General features: G+C 41.6%; 1 protein-coding gene across 2 annotated transcripts; it reads left to right on the forward strand.

Annotated features, from left to right (window-relative positions):
* The first annotated feature begins 692 nt into the window (after window positions 1-692).
* Window positions 693-10,473, forward strand: LOC118455711 (uncharacterized). Of its 2 annotated transcripts, none has more exons than XM_087846594.1 (4): window positions 693-890; window positions 3,480-3,610; window positions 4,354-5,553; window positions 7,697-10,473. In XM_087846594.1, the coding sequence occupies exons 1-4, from the start codon at window positions 851-853 to the stop codon at window positions 8,057-8,059; spliced, it is 1,734 nt and encodes a 577-aa protein (XP_087702720.1). In that variant the 5' UTR covers window positions 693-850; the 3' UTR covers window positions 8,060-10,473. The 2 variants fall into 2 exon arrangements, with proteins under 2 accessions (XP_087702720.1, XP_087702721.1); XM_087846595.1 differs by lacking the exon at window positions 7,697-10,473 and adding an exon at window positions 7,461-7,535.
* The last annotated feature ends 11,110 nt before the right edge of the window (window positions 10,474-21,583 follow it).

The raw sequence follows: 21,583 nt of genomic DNA on the forward strand, positions 1-21,583 counted from the left end.
AAGACGAGCCCAGTCTCTGGCTTTATCCTTCCAAATTTAATCTCGAAAACTTTTTTCTTGTTTTTAATATATATATATATATATTTATATTTATATTTATATTTATATATATATACAAACTCCAGCTACTGCAGCATCTCAACGAGGATGACCCAGATCGGCGCACAGAATTTGCAGAATGGGCAAAACAAAAATTGGAACAGGACCCTCAGTTCATGCAGAAGATTTTGTTCAGTGATGAAGCAAACTTTTATGTGAATGGTGAAGTTAACAAACAAAACCACCGCTATTGGTCTGACACTAACCCACATTGGATGGATCCCTCCAAGACTGTTTAAATAATAAAAATATAATAAATATAATAACTTTATTTATTTATTGTCGCAGGAATATGATAGCGGGTTATGACTATATATATATACACATATATATATATATATATATATATATATATATATATATATATATATATATATATATATATTTATTTATTTATTTATTTATTTATTTTTTTAAACCCCTAAAACAGCCTATATATGTATACTTTATATATAGTAGTATGACTACTATATATAAAGTAGTCATAACCCTGTAGAGACTGCCTGCTGTACTGGCTGAATTGTGCGCAGTACTGGAATCAGCTGTAACCGGATGTGAGTGTTTCTGTGACTTCCTGTTAGGCTGGAGGATCCTGGAAAGTGTCCGGGTTTCCTGCAGCTGTGTGTCCGCCATAGACTGCAGGCCCTTCAAGCACACACACGCAGTCTGCCCGCTCGTCTCCGCCGCTTTGTGACACACTTCATCCCGGCGGGTCTGATCTGAACACCGGGGAAAGTGCTGGAGCTTCATCATGGAGCTGGCCTCGGTTTATGGTCTGGGGTCTCCTAAAGGTAACCGAGCTGACGTTAGTCTGGATCCGGTGTGGCTTCAGGTCGGCTGCTTGTCTCTTTCGCAGTGCTTCTTTCCTCGGTGCCTCCTGACAGTTTGACCCGAGTAAGAGGAAACGAGCAGCCGAAGCACAGCAGCTGTTTTTTGTCTGGACTTAGCTTAGCCTGTTAGCAGTGGCTGAAGGTCATCGCTGACCGCTGGACTGAGTTACTGTGATAACCTGTTTCCAGCAGCCGTGCAACTCACACACTGATCACTCTGAGAGGCATCAGAGCTGCTGCTCACATCCAAACCACATCACTGACATACCCAGCTCACTGCTGCAGGACAAAGGGGTGTGTGTGTGATACAGTGTTTACAAGATTCAGTTTGTAATTGTAACAATCAGATTATATAAGATGCATCGATCTGTTCAGTAATATATGGTAATGGTAAATGGCTTGTATTTGTATAGCGCTTTACACTACATTCAGTCATCCACCCATTCACACACAGGTGATGGCAAGCTACATTGTTTTATATATTTATATATATATATATATATATATATATATATATATATATATATATATTCCCTTTGATGAACTCACACATTCAGAAACCGATCATTTAGTCCTCACACCTGGCAGTAAGGTAAATTACACACAGTTAACAGCCTGGCACGTCTCCATAGCTTTTGAAACTCCTCCATAATCACTTAGGTGGTCATGATTGTGATATCCTGAGTGAATTTCAGCCGATGAAGAATACAGACATTAAATTCTTCTCCAGTGTTTCAGTGAAATGCAAACCAAGCCACACTGGATTTAAGGCCACCAGTTTCCCTAATCTTCATAAAGACTCAGGCTTCTCATAGTTTTTATAGTCGGGGTCACTGAGTGTCTCGAGTCCATCTACAGTTGTTGTCTTTCATCGGTGATGCTTTTTGAAAGTACTGTGGCGTCAGTGTATGTGTTCTGTTTTAATGTGTGAGTTCTTACAGATCTGCACTGTTATGGTTATGTGTGTGTCTGCGGTCATGCCCTCACCAGTTCCTGCACAGACTTAAGAAAATGCCCGTCCTTAGTGTTGCACACCTGTGGTGGTGAAGCCATAATGGCTCTGTTGGCATCTTTGTATCACTGAAGAAGATGTTGGTATCTGTTTAATGTCATTAGCCCAGGGAAATCCAGGCCTTGCTTTACTCTTCCAAACCACGCCTTAGTGCCTGGACATGTTGTGTTATGCCTTTTTTTGTGATAATATTCCCCTTTTTTTTACCCCTAAAACAGCCTCTACTGATTCACACTGTCTTTGGGTAACATTTATGAATTTTTTGGAGGTTTTTCATATTTCATCAGGACAGGGCTGGACTGGTCCCTGGAGGCCCACCATGAGCACTAATATGTATTTTTGTGTGTATGTGTATTGTGCATGCACATGTTTCATTCTATTTGATTATTGATATAGAGTTAAAGTTTTAATCAGGTTGGTGCATGGTTCATGGCTAATTAGCCATGCCATTTGTTGTTGGTTCTGCTGTTGACGGTGCAGCTGCAAACATGTCGGTTAATTTGATGCTTTTACTTCATTTAGTTTCATTTTCTCTCTTAGTTTTTCAGCTCCATCTTTTTTTTCTTTGTCCATCTGTATCAACCACTTCTTCAACACTAGTCTCTGTTCTACAAGGTGCACCAGTCTACAGGGAAGGTAGGGTGACCGGTCATGTTCAGAAATTTGATTGGGCAATCGAGTGTGAGTAATCAAAAAGGAGTCAATAGGCTACTGTCTGTGCTTGTAGGGCCGATGCGCAGCAGACTTTCAGGCCAGACTGTAGTGTGTATGATTATGACAAAGAAAAAAAAAAACATCCACCAATCGGCCCACGAGTGTGTCAGCCCACTGGTCAAAGGCTAGTGTGCTACGATACCAGTCCAGCCCTGATTCAGGATGTAGGAAATGCATGTCGGATGCTAACTGGTGACTCGGAGGTCTCCCAGTGTTTCAGAACTAAATCAAGTAAAACTAGAAGCAGAATTTCTTTTTCATTCAGAAACAAAATTGACATATTCCTTAAGTTCATAAAGTTATTAGTTACTATAACTTAGGACTGGTTCTTAAATAGATCAGAAGTATGTTATCGGAGTATTCAAAGCACTTTCAACAACATGTCTCACACATTAATACAAACACTGGAAGCATCAGGAGCAACTTGGGATTTAGTATTTTGCTAAAGGTTGTTGGTTCGAAAAAGCCAGGGATCGAACCAACAACCTTCCAATTAGCAGATAAGCTGATCTACGTCATGCTGATGAAGTGAAATAACATTAATCAAGCTGAGAACATGTCCCTTCTAACTTCTACTTTATATTTAACCTATCTCGTTCAGTGCCTGCTATTAGTTCAGATCTTATTTTTGATGTCAGCGGTCTGCACTCACTCTTTTCCTGACTTTTAACTTCATGATCAAACCTGTTTGGATTCATTTGAATGAGTCGTAACTGAATTAAATTGAGTTCAAACTGATTGTTGGCTTTAAATCTGGTTTCAGTCTCCTGTTTGGTTAGAAGTGAAAATCAAGGGTGGCCTAATAAAGATCTGTTTGATCTCAGGAAAAGACGAGTCTGACAGAGGAGAAGAAGAAGAAGAGGAATCTGATAGAGAAGAAGAAGAGGAGTCTGACAGAGGAGGAATGGAAGAAGAGGAGGACTGTGAGCCACTGTGTGGGGATCCATCAGAGCAGGTAAGAAAAGTTTCACAGTAACATTTTATTGTTTGAACTATCTGCTCTTGCCCTTTAAAACATATCCTCAAATCAAAATTCAATAAAGGAAAACAAATCTGAATAAAAATGGTTTAATACCTGCAGACAAACGGTTCACCTTGGACAGGTCGCCAGTCTGTGGCAGGGTTTCTAATGATCTTATTCAACCCAGGACTCAGTGTGTTCCTCCTGGTGAACGTCAGTGCCCGGCCTTAGGTTGTGAGAGCATGCAGGCATTTCCTGGAGGATGAAGGAATTGATACGACTGACTGGCTCCAACAGAGCACATCTGGGACGTTATGTTTCGTTTATGTTTATGTTGCACCTCAGACTGTGCAGGCGCTGATGCCATGGGCTAGATCTTGCAGGTGTTCCCCCAGGACACCGTCCATTATCTCATTAGGAGCCTGTCCCAGTACGATTCTGCATTGTCAACAAAATGGACCAGCCTTCCACATCATTGTTTCACTTTGATTTTCAGGGTGTCTTTGAATTTAGTCCATTTTTATTTCTATCAAATGATGTGGCATCCTTTCATTCTTAGCACATTAACCAGTCCCTGTCAGTGTGGATATGAGCAGGATTTGTCCCTTCGACATCTGATCTGTTTATCTGAGAACTCCTAACACAACAAACTTCAGTAACTTAAAGACTTTGTAGTGTAAGTTTACTCCATCTCTGCAGTTCACTGACTGCCTGCTTTTTGTTTTTGTTTACTGCAGGAGGAAAAAGATGAAGATGGGTCAAAACCTGACTCCTATCAGAAAGCTGACAAGTCCTTCACAGCAACAGGAAGTGGAGATAAATCTCACAGATGTGACGTGTGTGGAAAAACCTTTGCTCGGATCGGGCATTTTAAAACACATCAGCTGATCCACACGGGAGTTAAGCAGTTCATATGTGAGCAGTGTGGAAAGTCTTTCACTCGAATGGGTCAGTTAAAAGCACATCAGGTGATCCACACGGGTATTAAACTGTTCAGCTGCGACCTGTGTGACAAGTCTTTTTATCGAATGGACAACTTAAAAGCACATCGACTTCTCCACAGTGGGCTGAAACCATACAAGTGTGATGAGTGTGGGAAGAATTTTCCCACCACAAAACATCTCAGGACCCACAAATACATCCACACGGAAGTTAGGCCGTTCAGCTGTGATCAGTGTGGAAAGGCTTTTAAATTCATGGGGGAGCTAAAAAGACACCATCTCATCCACACGGGGGTTAAAGCATTCAGCTGTGATGAGTGTGGGAAGGCCTTTACCCGGATGGGAGAGTTAAAAGCTCATAAACTGATCCACACTGGAATCAAACTCTTCAGATGTGACCTGTGTGGAAAGTCTTTTATCCGGTTGGATCACTTAAAAACTCATCAGCTGATCCACACTGGAGTTAAGCTGTTCAGCTGTGACTTGTGTGGGAAGTCTTTTACTCGAATGGACAACTTAAAGACACATCAGCTCACTCACAGCGGACTTAAACCCTACAGGTGTGATCAGTGTGGGAAGGATTTCACTTGTAAGGGGAACCTGGTTACCCATCAGCGTACCCACTCTGGAAGTAAACCATATAACTGTGACTTCTGTGGAAAAGCTTTCAGCCTGCAAAAGACCCTAAGAACACACCAACGCATGCACACCGGGGAGGACGTGTACTGCTGTGAGCAGTGTGGGAAACCTTTCGTGCAGTACTCCCACTTAAAAGCCCACGAAATTACCCATACTGGAGATAGACCACACCGCTGTGACGAGTGTGGGAAAGCCTACAGACGCATTAGTGATCTGAGAGTCCACCAGAGAAACCACACTGGGGAGAGACCATACAAGTGTGATCAGTGTGAAAAGACGTTTAAGTCTTCGGATGTCTTAAAACGACACCAACAGATCCACACCAGGGAGAGGCCGTTCAAGTGCAGTCAGTGTAAGGTAAGTTTAGTTAGTGCAGTTTCAATTTGGGAATCATCTAAATAACTCAGAACACAGCCATTATTGCCTAAATAATGTGAGTACACCTCTAAGTGAAAATGTCCAAATTGTGCCCAATTACCATGTGACACATTAGCTTTAAAAGGTATCAGGTGCAAATGAAAACAGGTGTTTGAATTTGATGTTATTGCTCTCATACTCTCTCATACTGGTCACTGGAAGTTCAACATGCCACATCATATGAAAGTATTCTCTGAGGATATAAAAAAATAATTATTACCCTATTACCCTACATAAAGATGGCCTAGGCCAGTGGTTCTAAAACTTTTCACAATGAGTACCACCTCCTAAAATATATGGCTATTAAAGTACCACCAAAGTTACATTACATTAGTATAAGCATTTACCGTGAGCACATGTGTTTTAGACTGTGAAACAAAGTTGATGTCAACAGTAGTACCAGCTGCCTCAAACACAATGGTGGTGTGCACTTCAGCATCGTTATTACTGTGAACTGAAATTTACTCAGCTTTAATCTTTGAACAGATATTGATGCCGGAGTTTTAGGTGTTTTGCTGAAAATGAAAGTTTCCTCCCTTGGGCCAAAAATCATAGTAACATAGTTTGTATTAGAGATGGACCGATCGGATATTACATATTGGTATCGGTCCGATACTGATCTAAATTACCGTATCGGATATCGGAAAGAAATTAAAATTGTAATCCGATCCATTAAATATCACAAAAGCACTTCACAAAACTTGCGACATAGCGTAAGTCAGCTCATAACCGTAGCACGTCGGAGCAGCATGCGTTATGTGATAGAGCGGCTGTGGCATGTGAGACCTTTTGGTGGTCTGGTGGAGCATTTGGAGCCTCGCTACGAAGCATTTCATCTCCGAGAAAGTTATCCCAAAGAAGTAAAGCTGGTATGTAAGTTCATCTCTGAATATTTGTAAAGTATGTTAAGCTTAACAACTGATATATGGAGCGACTGCCTCTTCTTCTCTCCCCCTCCCTCTCCTGCTGCTACTTCAATCATGAAACTGATCAATGATCAGCTGATCGGCTTTTCTGTCGCGAGTTCGTCTCTCTTCTTTGTTTGTTTTTTTTGGCCCACTTTGCGCCAGAAAGAGAAAACCAGCGGCTGCACAACAGCAGCACGTTTAAGCTTGATACGCTCTTGTTAGAATTTATTACTTTCTACACCAGGATCCTTTTCCATGTAGCTGACAGCTGGCAACTGTGCAGGGGCGGGTCTAGCAAAGTTTTGTTGGGGGGGTATGTAATAATAATAATGGATTGCATTTATATAGCGCTTTTCGAGACCCTCAAAGCGCTTTACAATGCCACTATTCAGTCACTCTCCCATTCACACACTGGTGGAGGCAGCTACAGTTGTAGCCACAGCTGCCCTGGGGCAGACTGACAGAAGCGAGGCTGCCATATCGCACCATCGGCCCCTCTGGCCAACACCAGTAGGCGGCAGGTCTTGTGTCAGTGTCTTGCCCAAGGACACAACGACCGAGACTGTCCAAGCCATTACCATTACAGTGGTAAATATTTCACACTTTAATGTTACACCAAACCCAATATTATAAAAACCCCAAAACCCAAGCACCAAAAGATTCACCACACTCTCTTAACCCATGGTCTCTCTTTATGATATCGGTATTGGACATAAAAAAGTGGTATCGGGCCATCTCCAATTTGTATATTATATTTTCTGAATTGATTATCATCCCCTTGTCACCCTTGGAAACAAACTTTCACAGTTGACTCTGATTTGAAAGAGAGTTTAAGGCAGCAGCACTAGTCACCATTTTCCACATGTAGTTTTTTTGTGCTATTTGTAGTTTTTCCTGTGGTTGTGGACTTCCTTTTTCCTTTTTTTCTTTGGCATGTAGGACAGAAGAACACTTGTAGCGCTATACTGCCCCCTTCAGTTCTGAACATCCAGAAACAATACCATCACATTTTCAGAATTTTGGGATCCAATGGCATCATAAGTATTGGTTCTGGTGACATGTCCAAGTACATCTATCCGTCACATAAAAACACTCAACAAATATCAGTGGGTGTCTTTTGGCAGAAGTGATCTTTATTAATTCCCAGACTTACGCAGTCTTTGTCTCACACACAGAGCAGTGACGGTGGACCCAGCGCTGAGCCCTGTCAGCACTACACCATCGTTAAACCGTACCAGTGTGACCAGTGTGGAAAATCCTTCAGCAGCCAAAGAACCCTACAGAGACACCAGCGTATGCACACTGGGCACAAACTGAACTACTGCAAAGAATGTGGCAGAGGCTTTCCCACACCGAGTGCATTAAAACGCCACGAACTCCTCCACAGGACTAAAAAGCACGTCTGTGACCAGTGTGGGACGTCATTCACGTTTGCCAAAGGCCTGCGACAACATAAACTAGCCCACGTTGAGGAAAGCATTCATATCCAGACACTGGAAGAAAAGCTTCTCGTACTCACGTCGTCATACACATCGTGAACACAGCTGTGCTGAAGACACCCGTGATCACAGCGTGGGAAGAGTTTCATAATCACTAATGCACTGTTTCACCGCGTGCAGCAATAATAAACTTCACAGGGCTTTAGACTAATTTTTTTTGCCACGATTGCACTGGTGGCACCTTGTCTTAGGCGCACCCAAATTTTTCAACTGCATCGCTTAAAGCCACAGTTTTACGTGTGCACTTTTTGGGGGGGAAAATTGCCATACAGACAATATTAACTTGTAAATGTTTAACTAACAATCTTGTCAACACAGAGTTCTTTAGTCAGAGCACAGTTCTACAAGAAAGACGAGTTAATGATAAACTGCTTGTGCTTAAAGTGCTTTGGATGACCTGTTTGCTGCTGCCTGCCGCTGAAAGGCAGTGAGGAGAGGGGAACTTGGGCAGTGCATTTATTGCAGCATATAATGTGTTTTCTTGATACGCTGTGCTTTTTCAGAAAGCTGATTCTGATGCGTCGGGTCTGCTCTATGTTTACTTCTTTGCGTGGAATCTGTTTACCTGCTCTCATTTGCTGTTTGGTGGTTGTTGAAATAGTTTTGTGATCTTTAACCTGATATTCTGGCATTTCTGGCAAAATACTTTTATATTCAAAAGTCGATTCAGGATTTAATGAATCGATATCGCTTTATTCAAGCTACTCACCTCTCTCTAGCCACCTGCACTTTCAAATGTACACACGAAGTATTACGGGAATATCTGGATCTAGATGTCCCGCCCCTGGCTATCTCTGATTGGTTTAGACCACGATAGGGGCATAATGTGTGTCAGTTGTTGACCACAGGGAGACTTTCAGAGTTGCGGAGAATTTTATTTAATTTTTTTTTTTACTCGAAAAGTTGGTCGCACCGGTGAGACCTAGGATTTTTTTTTTGTTGCACCATTGAAAAAATTTGGTCACATTTGCGACAAAATTTGTCGCACTCTAGAGCCCTGTTTCATTATCTTCTCTATGCAAACATCAGCGTGATCATGCAGAGCAGAAGATCATTTCCAATCATCTGCAAGAACACAGGACGACACACAGTGCAGCTAAAACAACAGGAAGACCTTGTCTGGTTCCCCAAACAAAACAGGGATCAGGTTTCACACAATTCAAAATTAATTTCCTGTGATTTGTTTCGAAAAACAAATCTGCTCTGCGATCTGTTGAAGCTGCTTCTGGAGCTATATATCTCTCTATATATATCTTTAATGTAAATCTTTGTACGTATTATTATAATTTTGGTTTTCTGTCTTATGTATATTACAGTAGCAAATGCTACATATACACATACTCCCTGTGAGCCAAAGGTTCAGACTTTAAACACTTTTTCAGTGGGAGAAATGTTTCATCACTCATCCAAGTGATTTCTTCAGTCTGAAAACACTACGTCCAGATCCACAGAATCAACTTCATGGGATTTTCTACCTGGATGATTGAGCATGCATCAGGACACATCTCAACCAGCCAATCATAAGAAAGCTGACTTAAATGGGGAGGAGTAAAAACAGAGCAGAACACTACAGAAGTAATATGTGTGAAAAGAAATCTATGAGAGATCGTTATGATGCCAAAGAGGCCCAAACAGCCAGACCAGGAAACAATCGTGACGTCACGCTGACACGTTCATAGATTTAAAATCAGAAAGCAGCAATAATGATAATGATAAACAGCAATAATAAAGCTGGTGACACTTTTCTCATGTCTGAATTCAGATCAAAAATACATTCTGTAAATGATGGCTGGAGTGTTTCTCCAGGTGAAGCTGAAAGTCCTGATCCAGCAGCTTCAGGGCTGATGATGGTTTATGATGAGTTTTCTGTGAGGAAGATTATTCAACTTCCTTTCAAATTTCAATGCAAGGAAACTTTAGAAGTGCTACAGATTATTTGCATTTTATTGGTTTTATTCTGCACATCTTTGAACCAATAAGCTTGTTTTTGTTTTTTTTTTACTACAGACATGTCTGTTGGGTGTGTACAGCTTATGTCACCATCACTTGTGATTCCTGCTAAATGTGTTGTTCGAGTGTTGGTCGAGTCAGTGTGATGCGCATCACTTTGAACGTTGGTTTGTCATATTTTTGTAAGTTTAGATGATGTAGCAGGATGGCGGGAGGTGTAAAAGTGTTGTTGCACTGTTATAAATTATAGTAATAAGCTCACATTTGTGGTGTTTAAATCCTGATGATCAACTTTTTGGCTTTTGAGCTGGAGACTTGGAAGGTTGAGGGTTCTTTTAAATATATAGGAAGTATACAAATAAATGTCATTTCATTACATAAGGCAGTAACCTCTCCCAGCTTCCATCTAAAACGAGGAGCGCTGGGTTCAGACGACATCATTACAACCGATGAGGACGACTCTCACACAAGTGTCACAAAGGATAAAAATTAGTGCTGCACCTGAGAGGCTTCACAGCTTTCCAGCAGATGGACTAGTTTGTTGGAGTTTATTTTTGCACAGGGATTTCACTTCAGTTAGGCCTACCTGTGCAGGGCGCTCATCCAGCTGTTGAGGGCACAGCTGGAAACACTGTGAAAGTCGACCTTGAAACGGAGCAAGCGGGAAGCGTCCTACATGCAGCTTCAGACACTTAAATAAAGCTTCACTCCTCATCTTAATTATGAAGACACCTCTTCAGCATCTTTAGTTTAAAAAAAGTCACTTTAAAGAAAAAATATAATTGATGTTGGAGTGTGTAGAGGGAAGTAAATATTATAATATTTACTTCCCTCTACATTTCTGAAACACACCTACTTTGCCTTGTTCTGTAACTTTGATGGGAAAGGTGCAACCTAAAGTTATGTTAGGGTCCATCTTGGACTCTTGAGGGTTCTTCCCCTGAAATGGGACACAGTTTCATTCATTTCCCCCAAATTGCATGGCTTTTAGCCTCATGTCTATCATGTAAAGAGCAAGATTACAGTACATGTCATTTTCCCAGAACTTGCTGGTTGATGCACCCTCAAAGTTGTGACTCAGAGGTGCTAATTCTTATCTCTGCAGGAGTCATAGGTCATTACTTGATGAAGCCAGGAGGACCTCATCATCCACCAGAATCAAAGAACTGATCCTGAGGCCACTGAAGTGTGCTGCCCCTACACTTTTGCTCCACATTAGTGCTGTCAGCGTTAATCTTGTTAAAATGACGTTAATGTCATAACTGCATCAACGCAGCAAATCTCCGTTAACAAGCTAACCGCACTAATGTGTTGACACCTTGCAGCCCCAAGCCGCATTGCCGCATTAATGCAGTTATGGCGTTAACATAATTTTAACGACATTAACGCTGCCAACACTACTCCACATACAAATTCTGTCCACGATCAGTGGACAAAGAGCTGAGCAAGCACTGACTGAAAGTCTCAGTGCTTGTTTGCCATTTTTGCAAACGATTCCCTTATCGATTCCAGTTGCCCCGAATGACGTCACCACGTTACGGAGCGTCATTTTACCTGGCAGGAAACACGCGCCTAAGCGGCTCAAACGCTCAAAAGTTTGGTTATACTTTACGAGAACGGATGACAACAGGGCAACTTGCAATACTTGCAAAGTAGATATTTAATTTAGAAATAGGAGGAAACACTACGAATATGCAAAAGCATTTGCTCACAAAACACGCGATAACCTTAATGAATGTCGTGTTTTTAATTCCGCTCCGGACTCGTGAATCTCAACCCAGCAGCAGCGGTAACGTTTGCACGTCCTCTCCCGTCAATGTGGCAGGTAAATAATCAACTAACGGTGCATATTATGTTAGCGCGATTATTATTACTTATTACAAAACCTGCCATTGCTGTGCATTTAGATGACCATGATGAGAGACAGAGTCTGGCTCAGATGCTGGCAGTTCTCGCTGCAGTCTACCGTAGCGTCTCCTTTCAGGCCAGGATAGACGAATGTCACCGAGCAGTGACTAAAATTGTGGTAAAAGGCTTGCACCCATTTGCCACAGCAGATGATTTTCGGTAAGTGAATGTGTTTAATTGTAGGCAGGGACATTACTGGATAGTCTTGTGTAATTGCTACAGAATAATTTATGTTATACTTTGTTATTGCTACAGAAGAATATTTATTTTATTATTTTACATTTACAATGTTTTTTCCTGGGCACCCTGTGACACCCCATTGAAGAGCTGTAGGCTGTGGATCTCTTAAGATCTCACTGTTGGGTTTGTAAGGCCATGTTACTCCTAAATTTCTATCTTGTTCAAAGAGAAGATAAAAAACAAAGTTCTAAACTAATCGACCTTAGTGTTCTCCTTTTTTTTAAAAAGAATCGATAAAGAATCAATAAAGAATCGTTAAACAGAATCGAAAATGGAATCGGAATCGTGAAAATCTTATCAATACCCATCCCTACTTAGGACTTAACCAAGACAGAACCAGAATCAAAACTAGATGATGGTAGTTATTTTTTAGTTATTATTTTTTAATTCTACCAAAGTCCACTATTTAGATTCAGAAAGGTTTATATTTAGCCTTGTTGTGCAAACAAGCCTGCATAACTTAATAAATATAGAATTTGAAAAGTAACAAATGGTATCTAAAAAGTTACACTAGGTACGAGATACATGTTCTGATGAGTTTTGGCAAACAACCATTTGACTAACATGTGTGTCTCACCTGCTCTTGTTCCATCTCTGTTCTGTCCTCATTCTCCATCTCCCTCTCTGCTCCTCTCTCTCTCTCTCTCTCTCTCTTTGTGTAAGAAAGCAAGTCCGTCGAGACTAAGACGAGACCAAGACCACGTAAAAGTGGACCAAGACTGGTCTCGAGACATCCAGCTCTATGCTATACTTCCCCTTGTGGGACTAATAAAGGTATATCAATATCAATACAAGTATTTATCAGAGGGTCTTTTATTTCTGCACACAGCTGCTTTCTGATCAAATCCAGCCACAGTATCTTTGTAGAACATCTGTAAGAGCCACATCGGGCATTACAGCACCGACTGAGACCAAAGGGAGGGTTCGGCTGTAACATGCCACCTGCTTGTTTATGCATTAGGCTCTGTTTGTAATGGTGTAGCTATCATAAGAACTGTGAATATCAGAGTATTGCTGGACTTTTGACCAAGAGCAGCGAACACAGTATATCTGAAGTTTTTTTAAGGATTTTTTCTGGACTTTTTTCAGCGGTACTTGTCATGTACCGCTGATATTCCAAGGTCAGGCTCAGCCCCGCGTCGTCATCTTGCGTTGGTTGGTGTTCTCGTCTATTGGACAATCTGCAATGCTGACAAAGGAGCGCGAACCTGAAGGAAACTCTCAGTGATGCTGAGATCAGCTTTCAACTGATTTCTGTTGAAAGCTGATGTTGGACAGACTGATTTAGACTGAAGTATTTTCATCATTCTTCTCTAACTGAAGAAAATATGTAATAACAATGTGTGATTATTTAGCCTTTAAAGTATTTTCTCTGTCAAAGGATGTAAATCCTGCTTGAATTTTGGAGTGATGCCTTTTTTTTCTGAAAGACACAAAAAGTGTTTTTTCTTCACTCAAGTAAATGCATATCGACAAAAGACAGAACCACCAGAATAAAAAAAGAAGTTTTTTTTTTCTTTCCACATGAGTCTGCATTCTCAGTTCAGTTATTAAAAGCAAAAGAACTATAACACGGATAGAGGGCTAAGTAAAAATACCAAGTTTTTCAGGCCACATGTTCTAGACGCAAGGTTTTTATGTTTATTGTGCATTTTTGTGCAACACGTTACAATGTATAATGTTGATGTTCTAAACACCATTTGTAAATGTAATACCTACAGCAAATTTGGAGGGAAAATAAGAAATTCTAAGACTTTTGACTTTAAGTTCAAATTATTGCCAGGTAAACCTCCATCTGTGCCACTGAAAACAGTTCATCTGACTTTGATTGCAAACATGTTTCCACTTGTCACTTTGGTCTTTACTCTAACATACAGGAAGATCGAGAAAGAACTGGAAAATTAATCAACTGAGCGGAAATGTGTACGTGTGGTCACATTCATCAGCAGATGGTTCGTTTGCTTTATTTGTATTTGTAGCATTCAGCAGCTTATCCATCTTAAAATGTAAAACTTTCCATGACGGACAACAGAAACATTCCAAACAGTGGAAAGATGAATTGTGCATCAGTCAGTTGGATTGCACGATCAAAAGACACAACACTACACTTACTTAATAACGTGATAACTTTTTTTTATTGGGTGATGCCACTGTAGCTACATCTGTCTCATATATACAGTCTATCACAATATTAACTTTTATAAAAAGCTCAGCAATATGGTGTCATGTACTGATATATGGCTATGTCTTAATGTGATGACTTTTGAACCGGATGTTGTTGTCCGGAAGGAGGCCCCGTTAAGTGGCTAGTTGTCAAATCGACTGTATTCAATAAAGCAAGAGAAAGACCGTGCTTTATGTCCTGATTTAATTCAGGGTGCTCTGCCTAATTCAGTATTAAGGTGGGCACACAACAATGGCGACGAGGATGACAGGGACCTGGATTTGTTTTTGTGAGAAGTAGACCCAGCGGCGGCACGGTGTTAGCGAAAACTTGTGGGCTAACATGTAAAAGTCGGGCATTCAACCGTTCGCCTGCTACACTGATCCAGCTACGCTCGGACCGAGATGGACGCGATGGTTAACATCCTTCGAGTTGTTTGCTGATGGGAAAGGTCTTGTTTTGATGGATAATGCTACAGATGTGATCAGACAGCGGAGATGCGCTCTTCTACTGCACTTGGCCGGGCAGGACGTGCGGTACGTCTTCTCCACTCTACCACAGACGGGAGAGGCGAAGGACTACACCGCGGCGGTGACGGCGCTCAACACTTATTTTGTTCCTCAAGTGAATTTTGCATATGCACGCCAAACTTTCCACAAATTGTCCCAAACACCAGGTGAGACTGTGCAACAATTTTGTACACGTTTAAGGCGAGCTGCAAAAGACTGACTTTCCAGGTGACAATGATAACCAGATGAGCGCTTTGAGTACTCCGGGAGAGTAGAAAAGCGCTATATAAGAATCAGTCCATACGGGACGCCATCCTGAGTAAATGCACTTCTGAATATGTACGGAGCAAGCTGCTTGAGGAGGGTCCAGGCTTAACCCTAACTCGCACTTTGGAGGTGGCTTCACACTGTGAACGCGTGGAGGAGCAGATGGCGGCGATGAGCGTCACCGGGGAAAAGAAAGGAGAGGACACGGTCAGCCTGATTTTTACAGCAAAGAAAGAGAAGAACAACAGACCAAAAGCAAAAATGAGAGATGATAATAAAACAGACAGACAGTGTTACAGGTGTGGTTATACTGACCACATGGGCAAAGATCCCAAATGCCCAGCACGAGGACAAACATGTCACAAGTGTAATGGTAAGAACCACTTTTCAAAAATGTGTCGTACAAAAAGACAAAAGAAACAAAATGTGAATGCTGTTGAACAAGATGATTATGCATTTACTGTAAATGATGATAATGTACCTGAGAAACTTACTTTTCTGTTGGGGGAATAGAGTTGAAAATGTTAGTTGACTCTGGAGCTACAAGTAATGTGATGGGAAAAAACATATGGGAAAAGCTAAAAGCTGAAAATATAAAGTGTCACTCATATGTACCCAAAGAGCAGAGGAATTGATATGCATATTCCTCAGCACAGGCACTCACGGTTAAAGGTGCATTCAGATGTGAAATCAAGATTGGTGACAGGACTGAAGAGGCTGAATTTATTGTGATTAGAGGTAATGGTGAACCACTCCTGGGAAAAAGACTGCTACAAAGTCAGGAGTGTTGAAAATAGGTGAAAATGTGGCGGCTGTCACAGATTTAAAGCACACTCTTAAAGAAAAGTATCCAAAAGTGTTCAAAGGAGTAGGAAAGTTAAACACAAAACAGATCAGCCTGTACATTGATCCAAACGTGAAACCAGTAGCACAGCCACTGAGGCGCATACCTTATCACTTGAGGGATGCAGTGGAGAAAAAGATCAATGAACTAATCGACATGGACATTATAGAACGTGTAGAAGGACCTACACCTTGGGTAAATCCCAAGATAGAAGATAACAAGTAAGACTGGTTTCTGAGTTTTACAGCTGGGGTGGACAATGGCTGTGAACAAAGAGAAACTTGTAAATAACTCATGAACGAGTAAAGTTACGTTGAAACCAAGCACACCATTGTTTTTCTTGTGACATTACCAACAAGTTTGATGTGTCACATGGCCCTCTTCCTATTGAAAAAACAAAAGTTGTATTATAGATGGCCGACTTCTAAATGGCCACCATGGTCACCACCCATCTTGAGGAGTTTGCCCCCTCACATATACTAATGTGCCACAAACAGGACTTTAACACCAACAACTCCCATGTTATTACGGTGTATCCATATAAATGGCCCACCCTGTATTTCAACACTCAATTGACAGTCACACCATCCCCCAGCTGTGGAAACACTCCACTGTCATCCCCATCCCCAAAAGAAACAACCCAAAGTCTCTGAATGATCTTCGTCCTGTGGCCCTCACCTCCCTTGTGATAAAGGCCATGGAGAAGATCATAAAACAACACATCGTAACAGCAACTGACCCCCTGATGGACCCACTCCAGTTTGCTTACCGTGCATGCAGAGGTGTTGATGATTATTAAATCCAGTTCTTTGTATTCTTTAACGGCAAAGAAAGACACGGCTCAAAGTGGTCAAACCTCATAAAATGATCTTTAATTTTACATATTCCGGAATATGGAGACTGAGCAGAGAGACAACATCAGCTTCAGTCTGAAAAAGCAGCAGCCTGTCTGATTATTTATATACTTCCTCTTCACGTCACGCACACTTTAAGTTTCGATCAAACACTCTACTTAGTTTCACTTTCTGCCTGCGGCTCCTGTGCTCTGCAAAAGCATGCAGTTTCCTGTCAGTACTCTTGGCTCAGACTCTACTCAGAGACGGCCCTTTTAGACTATATTAAAAACAAGTAACAATAAGCACTAACAATAAATTTATTTTATGACATGATGATTTATCTTGGACTCCATCCACAAGCATCTGGAGCTCCCCGACTCCTCCGCCAGACTTCTGTTTGCTGATTTCTCATCAGCGTTCAACACCGTGCAGCCTCATATCCCACCACTGAACTTTCCTCCTGATTTCACCTGGACGATCAGCTAATCCTGTGGATATTGAACTTTTTGACCAACAGGACTCAGAAACTTTGGGTCAACAACTCTCTTTCCAGTCTCTGTTCCACCTCCACTGGCTCCCCCCAGGGCTGTGTGCTCTCCCCCCTGCTCTTCATCCTCTACACCGATGACTGCAGATCCACACAGCCCAACTGTCACCTGGTTAAATATACTAACGACACAGTTCTCCTGTCACTGCTGTCAGGCCCCTCACAACACCACGGACCCGCTCTGCAGGAGTTTGTAGAGTGGTGTGACAGCTCCAAACTTGAACTGAACGTCTGAACGTGAGCAAAACCAAAGAGATGGTGGTGACCTTCTCCAGTAGGCAGAGGGATCTGGCTGCTTCAGTCACCACCACCATCTTTGGGAAACCAGTGGAGGTAGTTGAGGAGTACAAATACCTGGGAACCAATTTTGACAACCTCCTGAAATTCTCTGCCAACACAGAGGAGATTCTCAGGAGCTGCCACCAATGGCTATACCTCCTTAGGAAACTCAACTCCTTTGGAGTCAGTACATCCATCATGATGACTTTTTACTATGCATTCCTGGAAAGCATCATGACCTTCTCCATCACCTGTTGGTTCCACTCCCTCAGCCTTAAGAACAGGAACAAACTGTAGCACAATGCATCAGTGTGCTCTAAAATCATGCAGGCAGGTCTCTGTCAGAACTCTGGCTCAGGTCAGCCAACAGGCCCTTAGACAGGCAGCCAAAATCATCAACAACCCCTCTGACATTCTTCACCCCACATTTCAATGGCTCCCCTCTGGGCAACGCCTCCGCTGCATTTCCTGCAGGACTGAGAGGAAGACAGCCACCTTTGTCCCCAAAGCCACTCTGCTTTTTTAACTCCAGCTGATAAGATCATTTCCTACAGCCATAAACATAAACTACACTCTTCTTATACTGCCGACACTTTACACACTTACAGTTATTTATTCACCTTTCAGGACTCCCAATTTTTCCGGGAGAATCCCAAATTTCAGTGCCCCTCCCGAAAATATCCCGGAGCCACCATTCTCCCGAATTTCTCCCGATTTTACACCCAGACAACAAAATTGAAAAACCATATCCCAGATTGGCCCAGCCAATTCCAGTTTCCAGCAATGGCTACTACTACTGCAGCTACTTAGTTTTAATATTACACTTGTTACTCTTTCTGGGTCGCAAAATAAACTTTTAACATATTTTCAGGCGAGCTGTGTAAACTTCAAATATCTGAGCCGACGAGAACAGCAAAGTCCCGGCACATCGTTTTCAAAACCCCGCGGTCTTTCGCTACTCAGGTTAAAGATGATATATAAGTCACTTAGATAACATAAAAATGTTATTGTTTGGCGTTGTTCGTGAGTAAATCGGTTTGGCTGAGATTAAAGTTATTTGATTAGATTAGATTAGATTAAATAAAACTTTATTAATCCCTTGGGGGGGGGGGGGGGGGTGGTGCTGCTCTTATTGTCCTTATCTTCAACATTATGTTGCTCTGTTGTTTGTTAATTGCCCCTTGGGGATAAATAACGTCTTCTGATTCTGATTCTTATTCTGATTAGTGGAAGGTTTTAAGATTTATAGGTCTGAAACCGTTTAAGAGTTTTGGGAGTAGGGATTACCACAGAATCAGGAGGTTGAAAGATTGTATAGAGTATTAGCAGAGATTCCTAGAGCTTTACTTACAGCTGTAGTTCTCTTCAAGGTGTGTACATTCATGATCATTGTGATTAACTGATTTTGAGAAGCATCTGTCACAGTGTCTGCATTTGTATGGTTTCTCTCCTGTGTGGACTCTTTTATGCTTTTTAAGGTCACCTGCAGTGGTGAATGATGACCCACACTGGTCACAGACGTGCTTTTTAAACCCTTTGTGGAAGAGTTCATGTTGTTTTAATTCACTTGGTGTGGGGAAGCCTTTCCCACATTCTTTGCAGTAGTTCGTTTTGTCTCCTGTGTGTCTACATTGATGTAGTTTTAGGCTTCTTTCCTGGTAAAATTTTTTTCCACAAAGGTCACAACGAAATGCTTACCCACCACCACAACAATGACAGGGTTGAGAACTGGATCCATCTGTGTCGCTCTGCTTCTAAACAAAGACACAAAGACAGTGTAAGTCAGGGAATTCTTTCAGCATTTTTATCCTGGCAGAATTAGCATCTCTGCTAATGTCTAATCACATTTTACTGTCCACATTTTAACACTCAGCTTACTGGGCAAATACAAAACTACCACCATATTACTACTATAATATTTATTACTATGGCGCTCATTTGATACTGCAGTAACACTAACATCATACTAAAGTATTATTGTGGTAATACTGCAACATCACCACAACTTAACATAACCGTTTAATACCAAAGTTGTGCCAAAGAAGTAATGTCATTAATGTAATTGTGAACAACAGCACCAAACTATACAAGTACATAAAGACTATAGAGTCATCAAAATGAAATGAGGACTCTCAGTAAAAAAAATAGTTAATGATGATTGTGGGCAAAGCTGTGCCTTTTTCTTTTCTATTTAAATGATCATTTCCATTAACAAATAAATAAATCTGAGAAAGTTCTCACCAGGTCCCCGAGTTAGATGTCTTTAGTGACTTACAGGACTTCTTTAATATAGAAAGTTAATTTCAAATAAAGTGAATAAATGAAAGTTTTTCTTGACTTACAGGCCCTCAAAATACACACAGGTTATTTAATTAAAAAAAAATTTATTATTATTTTTCCACAGCATGTTTGTAGTGATAACGGGGCGATCGTGGCTCAAGAGTTGGCAGTACATCTTGTAACCGTAAGGTTGCCGGTTCGAGCCCCGGCTTGGACAGTCTCGGTCGTTGTGTCCTTGGGCAACACACTTCACCTGTTGCCTACTGGTGGTGGTCAGAGGGCCCGGTGGCGCCAGTGTCCAGCAGCCTCGCCTGTCAGTGCGCCCCAGGGTGGCTGTGGCTATAATGTTGCTGCCATCACCAGTGTGTGAATGGGTGACTGAATGGGTGGATGACTGAATGTGTAAAGTGCTTTGGGGTCCTTAGGGACTAGTAAAGCGATCTAGGGGGGATCGTGGCTCAAGAGTTGGCAGTTTGTCTTGTAATCGGAAGGTCGCCGATTTGAGCCGCAGATTGGATAGCCTCAGTTGTTGTTTCCTTGGGCAAGACACTTCACCTACCGCCTACTGGTGATGGCCAGAGGGGCCGATGGCGCGATATGGCAGCCTCGCTTCTGTCAGTCTGTCCCAGGGCAGCTGTGGCTACAACTGTAGCTGCCTCCACTAGTGTACGAATGTGTGAGTGAATGAATAGTGGAATTGTACAGCGCTTTGAGGTTCTCGGGGGCGCAGAGCCATTGCAGGGGGGGGCGCGGTATGAAAAGGGGGGGGGACAACGCTTGGACACTGCTAGCACGGGCGGCCACAGAAACGCAAAGCAGGAGATGAAGCGTCGCTGAATATGTTTCCAAACCAACTTCATTCTAAGCCAAAGACTAGAAAATATGGTGAAGCAAATCTTCAAGAGATTGGTTTTCCCTTTGTCCGGAGCACGCTCTGGGCTGCTCAAATCACTGACAAACAGTATCCCATATTCTTGATTTTTAGTTCAGAAACACTTGTAATGACTAACTACTCCTGACATTTTGGAGATGCTAGCTCTTTATACAGTAAAGTTATAGTGGGATACAAATAACATCAGGCTGATCCTGACACGATTTGGTCCCCCTGTTCAAATCACGGACAAACAGTATCCCACAGTTGTTTATGTTTTTGAACCCATTTTGCACAGAGAGGCATTTTTTGAAAAATGTATTGATAGCAATGTTGAATATTATTACACAGGAAAAAAACAACTACACGTAAAATAATCACACCGTGACGCCTCTGCCTTTGACCTACCATTTATCAGCTCAAACATCAAACGACATGAATGCTTTAAAAGCATCAACATCAGCTCTTCTCTGACAGCATGGTGGGAGTTTCTAAAAATGACAGAGTCTTCATTAATCCCATGCAAACGTACACCTATCTGGAACAATCCGGACATATTACAAAACAATAATATGATAAACTTTCTAGATTGGAGTTGCAAAGGAATTAAATACTTGGAACATATATTGGAAGGAACAGACTTTATTTCGTTTGACAGACTAGTTACACAATATGGGATCAACAAGAAACGATTTTTGGAATATCAACAAATTAAATCCATAGTAAAAAAGAAATTTAATCCCAGTGAAGCTGAATTACAAACACCACCAAGTGTGGTACAATTTTTTAATCTAAAACCCCCAAATTATTGTCTAAAATATACAGAACAATTTCTAAAATAGATGAATCAATATCCCTTCCTATTGCA

Source organism: Neolamprologus brichardi, chromosome 9 (genome assembly GCF_056152115.1).
Source record: "Neolamprologus brichardi isolate AB-2024 chromosome 9, ASM5615211v1, whole genome shotgun sequence".
NCBI lineage: Eukaryota > Metazoa > Chordata > Actinopteri > Cichliformes > Cichlidae > Neolamprologus > Neolamprologus brichardi.

What these genes read in the sequence shown, in the direction of transcription:
- LOC118455711 (XM_087846594.1), top strand. Translation starts at nt 851, where the DNA reads ATGGAGCTGGCCTCGGTTTATGGTCTGGGGTCTCCTAAAG. An exon ending in GTGGGGATCCATCAGAGCAG is followed by an intron (nt 3,611 to 4,353) that starts GTAAGAAAAGTT and finishes TGTTTACTGCAG; the next exon opens with GAGGAAAAAGATGAAGATGG. An exon ending in TCAAGTGCAGTCAGTGTAAG is followed by an intron (nt 5,554 to 7,696) that starts GTAAGTTTAGTT and finishes TCTCACACACAG; the next exon opens with AGCAGTGACGGTGGACCCAG.